The 15316-nt window shown below is 51.6% G+C and overlaps 3 protein-coding genes across 3 annotated transcripts; 1 reads left to right on the top strand and 2 right to left on the bottom strand.

Moving 5' to 3' along the window:
• Positions 1-2230: 2230 nt before the first annotated feature.
• Asppvi_010950 (glycoside hydrolase family 16 protein) lies at positions 2231-3170 on the top strand (the record flags this gene model as incomplete). Its single annotated transcript, XM_043306786.1, has 2 exons — positions 2231-3007; positions 3090-3170. 2 exons carry the CDS (start codon positions 2231-2233, stop codon positions 3168-3170), a joined length of 858 nt encoding a protein of 285 aa, XP_043162721.1.
• Positions 3171-9202: 6032 nt separating this feature from the next.
• Asppvi_010949 (uncharacterized protein) lies at positions 9203-10675 on the bottom strand (the record flags this gene model as incomplete). Its single annotated transcript, XM_043306785.1, has 1 exon — positions 9203-10675. The coding sequence occupies one exon, from the start codon at positions 10673-10675 to the stop codon at positions 9203-9205; it is 1473 nt and encodes a 490-aa protein (XP_043162720.1).
• A 255-nt stretch (positions 10676-10930) lies between these two features.
• On the bottom strand, positions 10931-14865 carry Asppvi_010948 (glycoside hydrolase family 18 protein; the record flags this gene model as incomplete). Its single annotated transcript, XM_043306784.1, has 12 exons — positions 10931-11484; positions 11543-11632; positions 11685-11935; positions 11988-12286; positions 12334-12371; positions 12423-12573; positions 12627-13697; positions 13823-13946; positions 14001-14257; positions 14306-14355; positions 14408-14603; positions 14656-14865. The coding sequence occupies 12 exons, from the start codon at positions 14863-14865 to the stop codon at positions 10931-10933; spliced, it is 3291 nt and encodes a 1096-aa protein (XP_043162719.1).
• Positions 14866-15316: the final 451 nt, after the last annotated feature.

The following is a 15316-nucleotide window of genomic DNA, read 5'->3' as shown; positions in this document are numbered from 1 at the left end:
GATGCCACTAAGAGCCTAACATCGTACATCAGCTTTCTAATCGGAATTTATCTTGGAGCAAGCCGATGCTGACAAGCTAAGAATAATAATGAGCAGAGTCATCTGTGTTGCGCCACTTAGCTCCTGCATAGCCTGCCGCAAGCACCTCAATTCCAGGATGGCAGGTTACGAAGAGGAAAGTGACTGTTGACAGACTTGTAAGGCATTTCGGCTGGCGGTTTGGTTGGTTGCATGGAACCTTCCAAGTTGGGAGTTATGGATCGCTAGAATAGAGTCGCAGACGCATTTGTATGTCATTACTACAGATTACAGTTCTGTACATCATCATTAAATTACACAGAAGATAATATTCTGTAGAATTGCCAGTTACAGTTTGGCTCCGTTTTGGATCGGTTTCAGAAGAGAAATTGGAAGTATAGACAGTTGTCACCAGTTTTGCATCCCGCCGTAGTACCCTCCTTTACTCCATTTTTTAATATATTGAATGCTACATCCTGTAAATCCTCTTACATGGGTGTCACAGGTAATCATCCACCCCTTTAGGGCGCGCCACTTCTGACGGCCTATGCACTATACATGAATCTACAGAAAATTTGCCCCGGAAAACCTGTATGCAACTTAATAGCCTTCTAGGTTAGTCTTTGATGGTTTGGCAGTCTGGGTATAGCCTCACCATAGTGAAGGAGGCGGCAATATTTGTCTAAGCATTTCAGGAAAATAAGCTTGTTCATTAAGCTACTATATAGAAGGACGAGAAAGCCATATTATTTGATCAACCGGGTGCTCATCCTCTAAGAAATTAGAATCGAACTTTATTTCTACTTAGATTGTCTTATGATGATAATACCTTGCTATGTTGACCACCCTTTTCTTTATTACTTCATGTCGCAGTCCACCTTCCTTCCATGCTCTGGATACCGCCATAAGTCTGTGACTAGTGATATATGCAACTTCCCTCCTTCCCAGTGAGCTTTCGAGTAAGTAGTGGCTCCGCTAGTAACGCACACGGCACTTTATAGACGAGTGATAATGATGCGTTTTGATTGGCCACTCACGCATAATCTTAATGAATTGGACATGACTGGATACTACTGGTAGTTGACTCCTCGAAGGGCAGACAAATGGTGTAGCCGAGTTATATTACCTACCTTAGTTATAGGTTGGGATTAATTAAGGTGAAACCCATGTGGTTAGCTTAGGCTATAACTCAGCCATCGGCCCCCACCTGCCCCATACTCGCACGTTAAAGTTTCCACTAAGTAATTTACCCAATAGAGTACTATCGGCAGATATCGAGGAGATGCCGTCCTAGTTTTTCCAAGGCCAGTGACCGGGTGACCACTGCCCTAATATCAGCAGGCTACCTATCTTATATCGTAGGGTCACACGGTTCGGTACTTCGCACCTACGCTTCCAAGGCCATTTGCTGACGAGAACATTCAGGTGTTTCGGCATCTGAGCCCCTGATCAGCTCTAACGCGCGCAGCGACCAGTCGGTGTTTGTGTTTCTTCGCGCTGACTTTCTCTATAGGCTGCAATAAGCTTTATTAGCCTCAGCCTTCCTCACTCCTGCAATCATGCCGACGTCCTTAATCTAGTCAGGCGCAGAGTGGCGGCCACGATTCGCTAAGATTTTCCGGGGTATTCTTAAATGCCGTAGTGGCAGGGATTCCAGTATTACTTCTGCCGTTATGCCAGGGCCACGCGGCACTGCTCGTGGACATGGAGTTTCCACCCAACGGTCTTGGATATGCCGCCATGAGTCTTGAGGTGTAAGAGAAACGGCACCCTATATGATCTGCCTCTTGGTTGATTGACTTGGCTTCGTCCTGAAATACATCGAGGTATGATGGTAGGGCGGAATTCGTATCTACTCATGCAATGGCCGCCTCAGGAGTCAACAGCTGCCCCAAGGCAATAGCACGATGGGATAGAAGGCCGGTGTTGATTAGCTCTACTCTGCCGTAGGTAGCATCGTCGTGTTGCAGTCGTAATATATCTACGAAGCCCATGATACCATCATCTGCCACAGTCAGCCTGGACACATGTATTTTGGAGTCCCCGCCAGGCTTTTGAGGTATTATATAAACAACCTCCGCGATTGTCAGTCTCGTTTGGCCGATCCTGTTTCGTTGATTGTTCCTCATGCACATAGTATCCTGAATATTCCCACCTTCCCATATTGTACATACACACCTGCTTCTGCCTTGCGCCATCCCCTTCCTTACAAATGCGCTGCCAATGTGCTTGTTTCCTCCCAGCCCTGGCCTCTTTGGTCTCGGCCTGGGCACCCCCCTCGTACTCAGGGTACACGCTGCAGTGGAGCGATGCCTTCGCCGGCTCGGGGGGAACACTTCCCAACTCTAACAATTGGAACATAATAACAGGGAACCCGGGGGTGAATGGCGAGCTGGAGACATACACCAATTCGAACAAGAACGTTCAGCTCAGCGGCGGCAACACTCTGCAGCTAGTGCCTTGGAAAGACAGTTCCGTGTCCGGGGGATGGACATCAGGCCGGCTCGAGAGCAAGTACGTCTTCACACCTAGCGCAGGGAAGCTCACGCTCGCCGAGGCCGATATCCGGTTCGGCAGCAACCCTACCTCTGCCAAGCAGGGAATCTGGCCGGCTTTCTGGATCCTGGGCAACTCGATCCGCTCGGGAACCGCATGGCCTGGGTGCGGTGAACTTGACATCCTCGAGACCATCGATGGCCAGTTGACGGGTTACGGCACCGCCCACTGCAATGTCTATCCGGGCGGTATCTGCAACGAGCCCAATGGCCTTGGGGCAAGCATCGCGATCCCTGATCAGTCGTGGCATACATGGCGCATGATCTGGGACCGCACCCCTTCTACCTGGCAGTCTGAGACCATTAGCTGGTACATGGACGGCCAGTTGTTCCACCAGATCACTGGTTCCCAAATTGGCGACTCGAACGTTTGGGCCACGCTGTGTCATGACCCGCTGTACTTTATCCTCAACGTGGCTGTTGGCGGCTCCTGGGTACGTTTAGAGATTCTTCTTAAATTTTGCACCTTTCCGAATGTCTAGAAGGTGGGAATGCTGACATCTTTATCCCTTATAGCCTGGTTATCCTAACTCAGCCACCCTCGACGGTTACGGCAGCATGATGGAAATCGCTTATGTCGCCGTCTACTCGACTTGAAACTTACTATCTTTTATGTTTGTGGCAGCATACGATTGCCCTAGTGTCCCAGCCAGTCTGTACATACCCACTTTGATATTCGCCACTAGCTTGTTTGATTGCATTGTTTTTGAGCATGTCTACATACGCTCGCTTTTGTATATACCACACTCGTTTTATCACGGTTCTGCCAGCCCGGAAATGATTATCTCAATTTGTGGAATTTTTGGTCCCATGGCTTGTATGTAGTGGTCCCTATCCAGCGTTGGTCCGTCCAGTGGATGCCCATACTTTGGAGGTCAAAGCCAATCTTCAAGGGGAAATCATTGATCAGGGATTCGGGGGTAGCCGATGGGATCATTATGATTAGGCCAGTAGCTCCCACTCGAAACGAAAGTCGACTCCTCCAAGACATTCCTTGTCATTGTCTAAACGCTCAATCGCTTCTTTGGTGAGTCCCAAAACTGTTGACGACTAGACGGATTAGCTCAGTATCTCAGAGTGAAAATCACAAAACATACCAACAGCAGTTATGCCATAAACGGAATCCATTGGTTACCGTGCCAATCGTTTGCCTGAAGGGTCTTCAGAACGCTGTGGGCAACTTGCTCGAGCTGTTTCATGGACGTGCATGTCCTGGCGATGGCAGTCGAAGTAACGCCATCGGAGAAATGTATTTGCCCGTTAGGACTGCGGGATCACTCTGATGACAACTCATGATGGCGGAGTAGTAGGTGTTGCCCTGTCTGTCTGTAGACAGGGTAGCCATGATCAATTCAGAAGTGTGGATTGGAGAGACGGGGCAGAGAATCAAATTTTTCCTTTGAAGGAACTAATAGATATTTGGGAAGATTGAGAGGTTGGTAGATTCAGGCTTCAGGTTGGGGTCTGAGAGATTAAATACATAAGGGAATGTTGATGGACTGTGAATTTAGTGAAAGAATGAGATTGAGCAGGGTGAATTTACGCAGTGAAGAAATATATAGTTCATACCTTTAGAATTATATTATTAAGAGCAGAATGTAATTCACTAATGATATAGTGAATAGTCAATAACTAGCAGGGGAGAATACAAATAAGTGAGGTAGAAGTTAAAGTGAGTAGAAGTTACAGGTAGTATTTAAAAGCAGTTTTACCACTGCACTCTTTTGAGTAGTGTTGTTCAATTTTGCTACTGTACATCTGCTTGTAATATGTTTAAAGCTCCTGGGAATGTACAGTGCCTGCTTCTGGGAGCAAGACACTATATTCACAGGAGCTTCCTAGCGGACTGAGCCCGGGAACATTACTGTGAGTCAGGGGCCCCAATGAACCCATTCTAGGGAGCTTAGCAACCGTCCTGAATGGGCCCCATTGGTTTCTGCAAGATCTTACAGCGTACTCTGGTTAAACAAAGGGATCATTAACAGCAACAAAATTGATGTTAGGGCACTCCAAACTGTAACAGTCTTGTTAGCGCAGTGGTCTTGATACTAGCAGGTTATTCGCGGCTTACTGAGCATTGTGGAAGACCAGGATTTGGTGCTAGACTGAATAACAATGTCCACAGAGGATGAGATGTATGATACAGCTAATACGACTGAAGCTATTGATCCTGACCTTTATAACCATATTGATAGTGTAGGGAAGCTTTGAAGGTGATGAGCATTGATTAGTAGACTGTTAAAAAGCTAGGTCCTGTGACAGAAGGCAGGTAATTAATGGGCCTATACTCATAAGGGAGTAGAATTGGTTGCGGTTTGATCCTAGGAAGTGGTGAGTTATCAGATGACAGGCGGTCTAGAGGAGAGAACATTCAAATAATGAGTGCCATGACTATCACTGCTGAGCCCTGTGGAGGATGGCACTAAAGGCGCGCAGGTTCAGCTAGCCCATGCATGGTCTTTTGTTGATCATAGCATGGAAAAGCGGGGTTGATACTACAATTGAACCATGCCACTTTTCCCTATACTTCCCCCTAAAGAGTGGACATGCTCACCCCTTGCAGCGTACCTTGTTCCTAGTCACTAGCATGCAGGGGCCTAGCCATATTGGGGAGATACTAGGCTATCCCTCGTCAGATGCTGAACAATTTAGCGCCTCTTTATTAGTATAAATTGTTGAGCGTCCAATGCCGCGCCTGCAATCCTCGGCTTTTTCTACCATGTTCTGAGATAATCGTGGCTAGCTGAATGAGAGCGTGTATATTGCCTAGGAGGGACGGTCCTGCCAGTTAGGCCATCCTATCGAAGCCATCGCTATCACGATAGTCAAAATTGGTTTTCACGCCACCGCATATCAATTACCCTTTACAGGGCGTTCGTAGGGAGATTTCTCCCGGAGGGAGCCACGTCACCTAGAGCAAGTCCAGTTTAAGTGGTGATCGACGCTGAGACCTCAACCTAACAGGTCATATTGTGCCTGACATCAGGCCAGGATTGACCGCTAGCTGAAGGAAGGTTCATTTGCTTGTACGGTTTTCAAGTACAAATGCAATCGAGGATCCTTCTTCGCACCACAATTTGGTTCAACCATATGAGACCCAATCCGGAGTGTCGACTCTCCCATCCTACCTCGAAGCGTTCCCCCGTTAACAGTTACACAGAAGAAGACGATTTTACCCATGAGCTTACTAGGCAGAATGCGGTCGACGAGTCTAGTCGTTCAGTTAGTATTGTTAATTTCTCTTCTTATGGAGTGCTCTGAGGCAGAACTGCAAGCACGACTGCCCTCGGACGACGGAATGGCCAACATTCCCAACCTAAAGTACGGTCTGTTCGTCCACTTTGTGCCGGGCCTCACGGTGAACCACGCCGGTGTCGTTATTAATGACGCGAACGCTCTCGCGAACAGCTTTGATGCGCACCAGTTCGCCAACGATCTTGCAGTCGCAGGGGTACAGTACGTCGTCTTTACGGCCTGGCACGCCCAAATGGTGGCCCTCTGGCCGAGCGAGAAGATGCTGGAATGGGACTTGCCAAACCACCGCGTCGATCGCGACCTCATCGGCGACATGATCACCGCGGTTACGAACAATAACATCCGCATCTACCTCTACACCCATCCGCGTGACGGTATGCAATTCACCGCCGCGGACCAGGAGAAGACTGGTTGGGGCATCGACGCTCCCCCGACCGACGAACCCTATAACCCGGGCGCAGACTTTAACCGAACTAAGTGGAACTCGTTCATTAACGACATCTACGGAGAGTTGATGCAACGCTACGGCCAGCTAATTGATGGCCTATTCATGGACGAGGGCAGCCACCTCGGCGACAGCGGAAAAGTAGTCGACTACCCACAACTCCGCAGCACGATCAAAGCTATTAACCCGCACGCCAATCTCATCCAAAACGACTATGGTGATCTGTACGGCCTCGACATGGGAATGAAGGAGTCCGGGCGCTGGCCTGAGTTCTCGCAGGCCAACGAGAGCCTGTGGCCTAGCAATGCCGAGCCCCTGGCCGCCATCTTCACCGAGAACTGGTGGGCGGACAGCGCGACTGGCACGCTCCGCTACTCCGCCCGGAGTATGTTCCGCTTCACGGCCTTCCAGGCCGCCACGAATAGCGAAGGCGGCGGCATCGCATGGGCCGCGGGACCCTATGCCGACGGCGGCTGGGAGCCGGGCGTCATGCCGACGCTCCAACAGCTCGGCTCGTGGATCTACGGCATCCGCGAGTCCATCTTCGGCACGCGGCCCAGCACTTCCTACCCGACCAACCCCGGCACGACCATCGCCGACGTCTCCTGGGGGTCGGCGACCAAGTCCCCTGACGACTTAGTCGAGTACATCCACGTGCTCAAGCCTCCAACTGGACTAACGCTTGCCCTCCCGGCCCCTCGGGACGGCAAGGTATTTGGCACAGCCTCTCTACTGCCCGGCAGCATGCCGGTGGTGCTTAGCCAGGATAGCAAGGGGGTGAGACTCACGATTCCTGGCTCCTGGGATGCCAACCTCACCGTGATCAAATTGACCGTCCTGAGCCGTTCCGGCCCCGTCCCTCTCTACCGCTGTGCCAGCGGCAGCCACCACTTGGACACCACCGACCCTCGGTGTGAGGCCTCCAGCTACTCCTTGGACGGCCCCCTCGGCTACTTCCATGCCATTCAGCTTCTAGGCACTGTTCCTCTCTACCGCTGCTACAGCGCTAGCCGTGGWGATCATATGGACACAACGGATTCTAGTTGCGAGTCCTCACTCTACACCATGGACGGCATCCTCGGCTACATCTATAATGCACACATCCCGGRCASTGTTCCTCTCTACCGCTGCTACAGCGCTAGCCGTGGWGATCATATGGACACAACGGATTCTAGTTGCGAGTCCTCACTCTACACCATGGACGGCATCCTCGGCTATGTAGTGGTATGAAAAGCCATCTGTGTCTGAAAGAGTATATTATTTATAGCTATACTGTTGGTATCAATTTGGAAAACATGCAGGAGATGCAACAGCTTGAAGAGGCAGATGTCACGCAGCTCCTGCAGTGCATATTTTGCCTCAAAGACATGAAGACGGGCATGGTGAGAAGCATCTCGGTATAATCCTCTATTGGGTTGTAGCTACCTTGTGAGTTCTCAGAAGGCCGTGGCTGAATCCGCGGCATAAGGTAGTCGCGAATTTTCCCACTGACACTGTGCCTCTAAAGAGATTTCGCCCTAGAACAATTACATGGTTCTGTTCCGACTTTTGTTCACCCAAAGTCAGGTCGGGCGTAGTCTCCAGTTGGTTCCTGGAGGATGTGGAGCACCTGGAGGCCGCAACGGCGTTCCTGGAGTGTCATGTTGGGCTCCCAATATTCATGGTTGGTACTCCCAGAAAGACACGATGCTCTCAGGAAAGCAGTCTCCATTCCCAGGAAGGGTGTCAGTACTCCTAAGCGCCACTGGATATTTCACACACATCCATATGTCACGGATATAGATGAAGCATGCACGATAGGCGGAGGGCATACGATGTGGTGGACCCTGCAGTTGTACACTGTTCTAAAGCCACAGAGAATAAGACGTTCAAGAGTATGCCCCTGGACTCCTGGCAACGGTTCGATCCCTCATGAACAGTGTATTTGAGATGTGGTTAGTGACTGGCTGTCTATCCCGCCAGGGCTTGCTGGGGCTGGGATCGACCGCTATCCCGTGCCGGGACTATTTTGCTGAAGGTTAGGTAGGTAGGGTTCGGGAATTAAGTTGAAAGAGTGTAGCGGTAAAACAGTTTTTGAATAATACTGTAAAAGTGAAGTACAATTTAAAGTGAACTAAAGTGAAACAGAATTTAGTCATTACTACTAGTACTTCACCTTCACCACCTAAATGATTACCGCTTTTAAATCCCAGTCTGTTGCGCGGTAGACAGTGAGAATGATGAGATAATATGTTAATTGAACTATGTAATTCATAACTGAGCCAGACACCTGCCTGAGCTGGACAATGTCACAATGTGTTCAAACCTTAAAGCTATCTAAACAGCTAAAACCATGTTAGATGTCTTAAAATCTAGTAGATTAAGAGGGAAGAATCCTATTAGTAATAACTACTTTAAAAAAGGAGGAATTTTTAAGTATGTATTCACTATGCTATAGAGATATTCAATATGCCTAAATCTACCCTCTATAACCAACTAAATAGATGCTAAAATTTAATTAAAATATACACCAATTGCCATAGGCTATCTTCTATGCAGGAAGAATTATTATAGTTATCTCCGAGCTTGTCGACAGACGGCTAGGGTACACCAATCTGTCTCGTGGAGTTGTGGCCAGGGATGAGGTCTTTCGGCCCGAGCCGAGACCCCCAGGCTGTGAAATCCTGCATGGATATGAGCTGCTGAACCCGTTCGGACACATGATTAAATTCTAGGGAAGTGCGACAAGGCCCATGGTAAACCATGAATATACACCGGAAAAGGATTGATTTGGCCAGCTCTGCGCTTTCATCTATAACCCAGCAAGTCTCGACTTCGGTAATAAGTCAGCTCCTCTTATATTGCAAGCACGTATGAAGGACACCCCAAGCTTGACTGAGATCTGGTGCACAATAAAGCTTAAGGGACTGGTAGACTTGTATATAGGCAATTACTCCCCCCACAACTCCTCCGGCGTGAACCCGGCTTCGTTCCTCACTCTTTCCCAGAGCCCCTCCGCCACTTCCAACCCCCTAACCATGCGCACAACCTCCTCGTCCACGTTCAATGTCCCGGCTAAGTAATGCAACGCCGTATTCCCATCCGTATCTTGGGCCCTCACGTCGACCCCTCCATCCTCCAAAATCACGCCAACTGTTTCTCTCAACGCCCTCCGCTCGCTCTCACTCATCGGCCGGGGATCACCCCCTAGCTGCCCCGGACTGACGAACCTCATATGCAGCGGACTCGGCAATCGATGCGGCAACCAAGCCGTATCCAACGTGCGCGCACAATGGATACTCCTCGCCACGGCCGGATTCCTGCTCACAATCTGGTCCGCCGTCAGCGGCAGGCAAGCGATATGCAGCAGCGTATGGCCCAGCGCCGTCGTCCCAGCAGCTTTCAGTCCACCGGGTATATGGCCCGCCAACCACCCAAGTAGATCTGGATCATGTCGCGCGGCCGCAAAATGGAGCACATGCACGTCGAAAACCGGCGTGCGGAGGTTCAGGTTCAATTTCGGATGTGCCAATAATTCGACCAGACACTGTTGCACACCGGGTTTACCCAGATCGCAGCGCGCAATCGCAAACGACGCAGGTGGCAGAGCGACTGTGGGCGCCGCGCGGGGGCGGTAGTTAGGCGAGTACCCGCACCCCGTCAGGAGATGGCGCAGCATATCTACTCTTCCGGCCAGGAGAGCCTGATGAACTGGCGAGGAGGTCGAGAGCGCAGACACAGCTTCCCCTGCCTCCTCTGAAAGTTCAACCATCTCACCCTCCTCCTCCGTCAACCAAGCTGACTCATCTGCCCCCGCCGCCCGCAGAGCATCAAATCCACTTACATCCCCCGTCCCTGCCGCCACCTCCAGCGCCGTCAAGGCCGCATTCATCCGCAAGCGCTGAGCGGGAACATTTGGCTCGGTCCAGAACCGCGGAAAGCCCCCCCGTCGCTCCTCAATTTCTGCTGCCGTCAACGGCGCAGTCTGTGCTGTAATCCCTTTCCCTTGGGCACTGGCCAAGACAGTCGCGCGGGGCGGACAATGAGCGAAACTAGACGTGTCGATCTTGGGATCCCGGCCGCGGATAAACCGCACCGCATAATCACTCAATTCAAAGGCGCTGATGCCGTTGGGGTCGGCGCCTGCGTTGAGAAGAGTTCGGATGTTGTGCGGGAGGTTTGCCCGTATAGCGGCCGTTAGGGGAGTCTCGTAAATGCCCCAGATAGCGCCGGAGACGCTGGCGTTGGGGGAGTAGCGCTCAAGGTTATGGCGCCGGAGGGTTGGTGCATCATGGGATATCTCATTGTAATAGGCCAAGAGAGCCTGGAGAACGGCGGGGTTGGGGTTCTTGGCGGCGCGGATGGCGAGCGGTTCGTCATCCCGCGAGTTGTCGATATCGTCGGGGGTAAGTTGGTAGGACATGATGTTTTAAGATTGATGGATAATGGGAGGGTTAGTGGGCGAGACTCAATATTTATATACTACAAGCGAAGTAAGGCTAGGAACGGGGAGATATTCACCCGAATTAGGTACCTTAGCCGTGCCTGAGTCCTACGTCACATTCCTCCTCCATGTTTGGATTTTATACTTTAGTTTTCGGCACTTTCTACCAATAGATTGATTTCTACCAGGATCCCGTGGGTTCTTCCCCTGCCGTTCTGCGTAATCGAAGCTCTACTATACCTCATCATTATCATCCTGACTATCCTCCGTGCTCGGCTGCCCCTGCGCATTGCCATTGGGTGTGAACTGTCGACTCTGCCGATATCCACCCCAGTCAAAGTACCTCCGTGAGGAACAGGGATCGGTCTCATGAGTAAATGTGGTCAACTGCCCCCGCTGCGCTCCGGTGAACGTCTCCTCCGTGACCAGATCCTCGTCAAACAGATAGTTCCCGAACCGCGTAAGTACTTGCGCCCACACTGGCAGATTGCTGGTTGCCGAGTTGGGCAGATCGCCAGGGTACCAGTAGATCGTATTGGCCGTCGCCTGACTCCCCGTGTTGCACTGGAGAATATGCGCCCGCCGATTGTCTGTGTTGTGGCCATTGCCGTCCACGCGCGAGTAGCGGTTGCTGTTCGCATATTGCTGGGCGTGGAAGGCGACAATCGCGTAGATACCGGGGCGGTTGACGCCCCCGCGGTTGGCCAGATGCTCAAAGTGGAAGTGGAAGACCACCCAGCGATCGGCTGCCGTCTCCCGATAGCTATCGTCAGGGACTTCCCAGACAACTATTGCAGATTAGAAATCAAAATCAAGCAGACAAATAGACGCGGTGACATGACATACTCTCGAGAATGTTCTCGCCCGCGTTGGTGTTGATGAGCTGTTCATAGACCAGCGTCATGTGGCCGTTGACGATGCCGTCCACAATGTACCCTGCACAGTCAGACTGATCACTCGATAACCACTGAGAAGAACGGGGACTTACCCCACGTGGGTAACCCGAACTGCGCCGAGGACTGAGATTCCTCCGACTCCCCAATGTTCCGATTGAGGAGCAACTTGGTGCCATTCGACTCCGACAGAGAAGCGTCAACGCCGCGACGTTTGGCCCCGGCCGCAGCACACGGAAGGACACAGACGCTGCTTCGGGACCTTTCATAGTCGTCTACCTCATTCCCGGCGTTTCTGCCCATGCACATGAGACTCTCAGTGCGGGAATTCGTGTCCACCAGAGGTCTAAGCAGGTCAGCGGCTGAGACGCTATAACGCAAGGAAGGGGAGACCTTACGCGTCGTCAAACGATCGATGGATCTGGTCCAACGACAGACCAAACGGTTCGCCATAAGTTGTGTTGAACTGGCCCGCCATCAGCGACGACTGATATGTCCCAGCCCTGCCGATTGCCAGGGCCGTAATCTGCAACATTAGCGCCGACCAGTCCGACGGAGCCAGGTCGTGTCGCTTGGCCAGAGCCACAGTCCTTTCACCACCATCACGCTTGGTGTACTGCCGGTCGCTCGCCTTGCAAACGGGGTTCTTGACGAACTTCTCCAATTGTGCGGTAAATGCAGCTACCTGCGGATCATTCTATGGAATGTCAGGTCTGATGCTGCAATCATGGCCGAAGGACTTACCGTCGTCGAGGGAGAGCTACAGCAGAAGGATCCGTAACCTGACCGTCATTAGCCGAATCGTAGTTATCCAAGAGTGAGAAATGACCAACCTGAAAGGCATCCCGACGGATCTGTTGCAATGGATGCCTTGCCGGCAGGACATTCGCCTGTACATTGAAACGGAATCTGTCCCAGGATTTTGCCACCATGGTAATACCAATCACAGTTCTCATATGGAGGAGGTTGGTCACAACAAAAGGACTCGTTCGATATCAGTAAGATCCGTTCCTCAAACTGGAGGGAGGATTACTCACCTTGTATCCTGTGATGCATGGCTCCTCACCACCGGCACCATAGTTCGAGTACGTGAGACTCTGGCGGCCTGTGGGGCAACTAGCTTTGCTGAACGGTGCTGCGCAAAACGGCGCACTGCCATACCATTTGCACTCGGCCACGGCCGCGTTGGCCGCATTCTGCGTGCAGCACAGCACCTTATGTCCGGTCCAGCATTCAGATCCCGTGCCGCTGAGACTGCTCGAGACTTCGACCTCGCCGTCATGGCACTTGCCATTGCAGAATGGCGCTCCTCCTCTCCACTGGCACGTGGGCATGTTGTCTGGGGGACAGCAATAGAGTCGCGACTGGCCGCTCGGACATCCAGTATTTGTTCCCGTGTTGCCCTTGTTCTTGCCATCGCTGCGCTGGGCCGGCTTGAGACCATTCGGACACTGTTTCCCGCATTCTCCCAGCTGACAGGATTGAACCTGGTCGGCCGACGAGGAGGTTGCGGCCAGCGAGATGATGGACCGGCCAGTCAACTTGGAGAGCGCCGCGGCTGCACTGCCCTGCGCGTCATCCGTCGATGCGGCCCACACCATGGTGCCTCCTAGGCAGTGTTTGTTGGAATAATCCAGCTTGAGCTTGAGCGTGTCGGCATCGTCGTAGCTGACCCATTGGTTTCCGCCCCAGGTCACGATCTTGACCGCTGCATCCGTATCAAGCTCGACCTTGGCCCCACCAGCAATGACCCTTTCGATCTCCGCATAAGATAGCGTGCCGACGGCGGCGGTGCAAGGGCCTGCATTACCGCCGGAGGAGAAGGTGCATCCTGGCTTGGAACAGGCGGGGTCCGTGAGGGTGAAAGATCGACCGTAAAAACCAAGTCCCAGCACCACATGGTCAGGGTTGATATCATTCCGCCAGAGCAGCTCGAGCGCCTGGTCGATCTCCGTAAGGTTGGTGTGAGACTTCAGGTACGGGCCAGTATAGCGATTGGAGCTGTCCCAGGTGCCGTGTAGGTCATACGACATCATGTTGAACCAGTCAATTGTTTTTTCGATCTCAACGATATCGAAATGCTGTAGGTACCAGTAGGAGGAGGGGATCTACCACATCATCGATATTGTGTTTAGCCAACGTCCGAAAAATGTATCCCTGCCAGCTGGAAAGAAGGGGAAAAAAAGAAAAAAGAAAAAAAAAAAAAAAAAAAAGAAGAGAAAAAAAGACGTACCGTGATGGAAAGTCCATACTTGTGTCCGGTGGAGCTCAGGGCGTTTCGGAGATTTCTCAAGAAAGCAGGGTAGTTCTGATAGTCTGCCGGCTTGCCAGAACGCTCCTCGGCCACGGGGTATTCCCTATTGAACCTGATTAGCGCGAACATAACACATTCATCTGAATATACAACGGACCAGTCAATATCAACGCCGTCAAAGCCGTAAGTCTCCATGAAAGAGATCAGAGAGTCAAAGAATTTTGCCTGGGCATCGGCTGAGCCCGCCAGATCCGAGAATGTGGTGGCCGTGGGCTGGTCAGGATCGTTCATACTCCAACCGCCGATGGAGATCCAAGTTTCCAGATCGGGATATAAACTCTTCAAGCCGGTGAAGCGCTTGTAGAGTGCTTCATCACCGGCGTTCATTGGTGCAACCTTGAAGCTGGACGGGTCCTGACATTGTCAGCCAACGGATCAAGAGAAGACCTATGTACCACTCACGATGAATGCAAAAGCGAAATTGAGATGGGTATAGGATCCGATCGGTAGGGCTATGAAGTCAGTTTCATCGTCATCTGGCTCGCAGAAAAAGCAGGGACATACATTCAGGATACATGCGATCACAGCTGCGCGTGATACTCCAGGCCTCATAGTACCCGACGGTCCTCTTGGACGAGCTGGAACCGCTGGAGCACTGGGGCGACTGAACAGTCTTGTTGCCACAGAAGTCCTCAGTCGTACCACAGAATCCAAACTTGGAGCAGCAGACGTTCAAGGGACATTTGTCGGCTTGCGACCACTGGCATGTGTGAGCATCCTGATGATACACACGTGCCATACTGAAGACCTACCTGCATTCCCCATCCTGGATTGCAATCTGACTTGCGATCACAATTTGAGATACAAGAAGCTCCGCAGAAGTCGGGCCCCAGGCCACAAACCCCAGTATTCGAACAACAGCCGATGGCACAGGGCTTGGTGGCACTGCAGGTGTAGTCCTGTGCGGTGGCCAGATGTAGCCAGGAGACCAGGCACAACCAGAAGAAGAGGACCCCATTCATGGTTGGCCACGTAAGACTTCTACTCAAGAGAGCGACTGGTGTGTATGGAAGAAGAAAAGGAAAGAAGGAAAGAAGGACACAACAACAATAACCTCTAGGTCATCTGAGAAAAGAGTCCTTCATGTCGTAGCCGTGTCATATTTAAGGACACTCCGACGGAATTCGCGTGAATTGATCCATCTGTCTAGAAGCAGCCAGCATCCGTCTTCGGAGGGCTTGTCAAGAAGGAGAGAGGGGGGAAGCAGGGGCAAGCGATGTGACTCGAGGATGATCCTGAGATTAGCCTGCTGAAAGTCATATCCCTCCGCATCCGTAAGGGCTTACTAGTTGTGACTAGTGTTCAGTAATCCTGCCAGCCATCTCCACCTACCTGCTTGGAGCATGTCATTGTGCAACGATCATGATATCATGAGATAAATGTGAGGCAATTCCAGCGCTGAACCCTGCTTAG

Source organism: Aspergillus pseudoviridinutans (genome assembly GCF_018340605.1).
Source record: "Aspergillus pseudoviridinutans IFM 55266 DNA, scaffold_9, whole genome shotgun sequence".
NCBI lineage: Eukaryota > Fungi > Ascomycota > Eurotiomycetes > Eurotiales > Aspergillaceae > Aspergillus > Aspergillus pseudoviridinutans.
The sequence above is the reverse complement of the archived record's forward strand: the minus strand, read 5'-3'. Positions and strand labels throughout refer to the sequence as shown.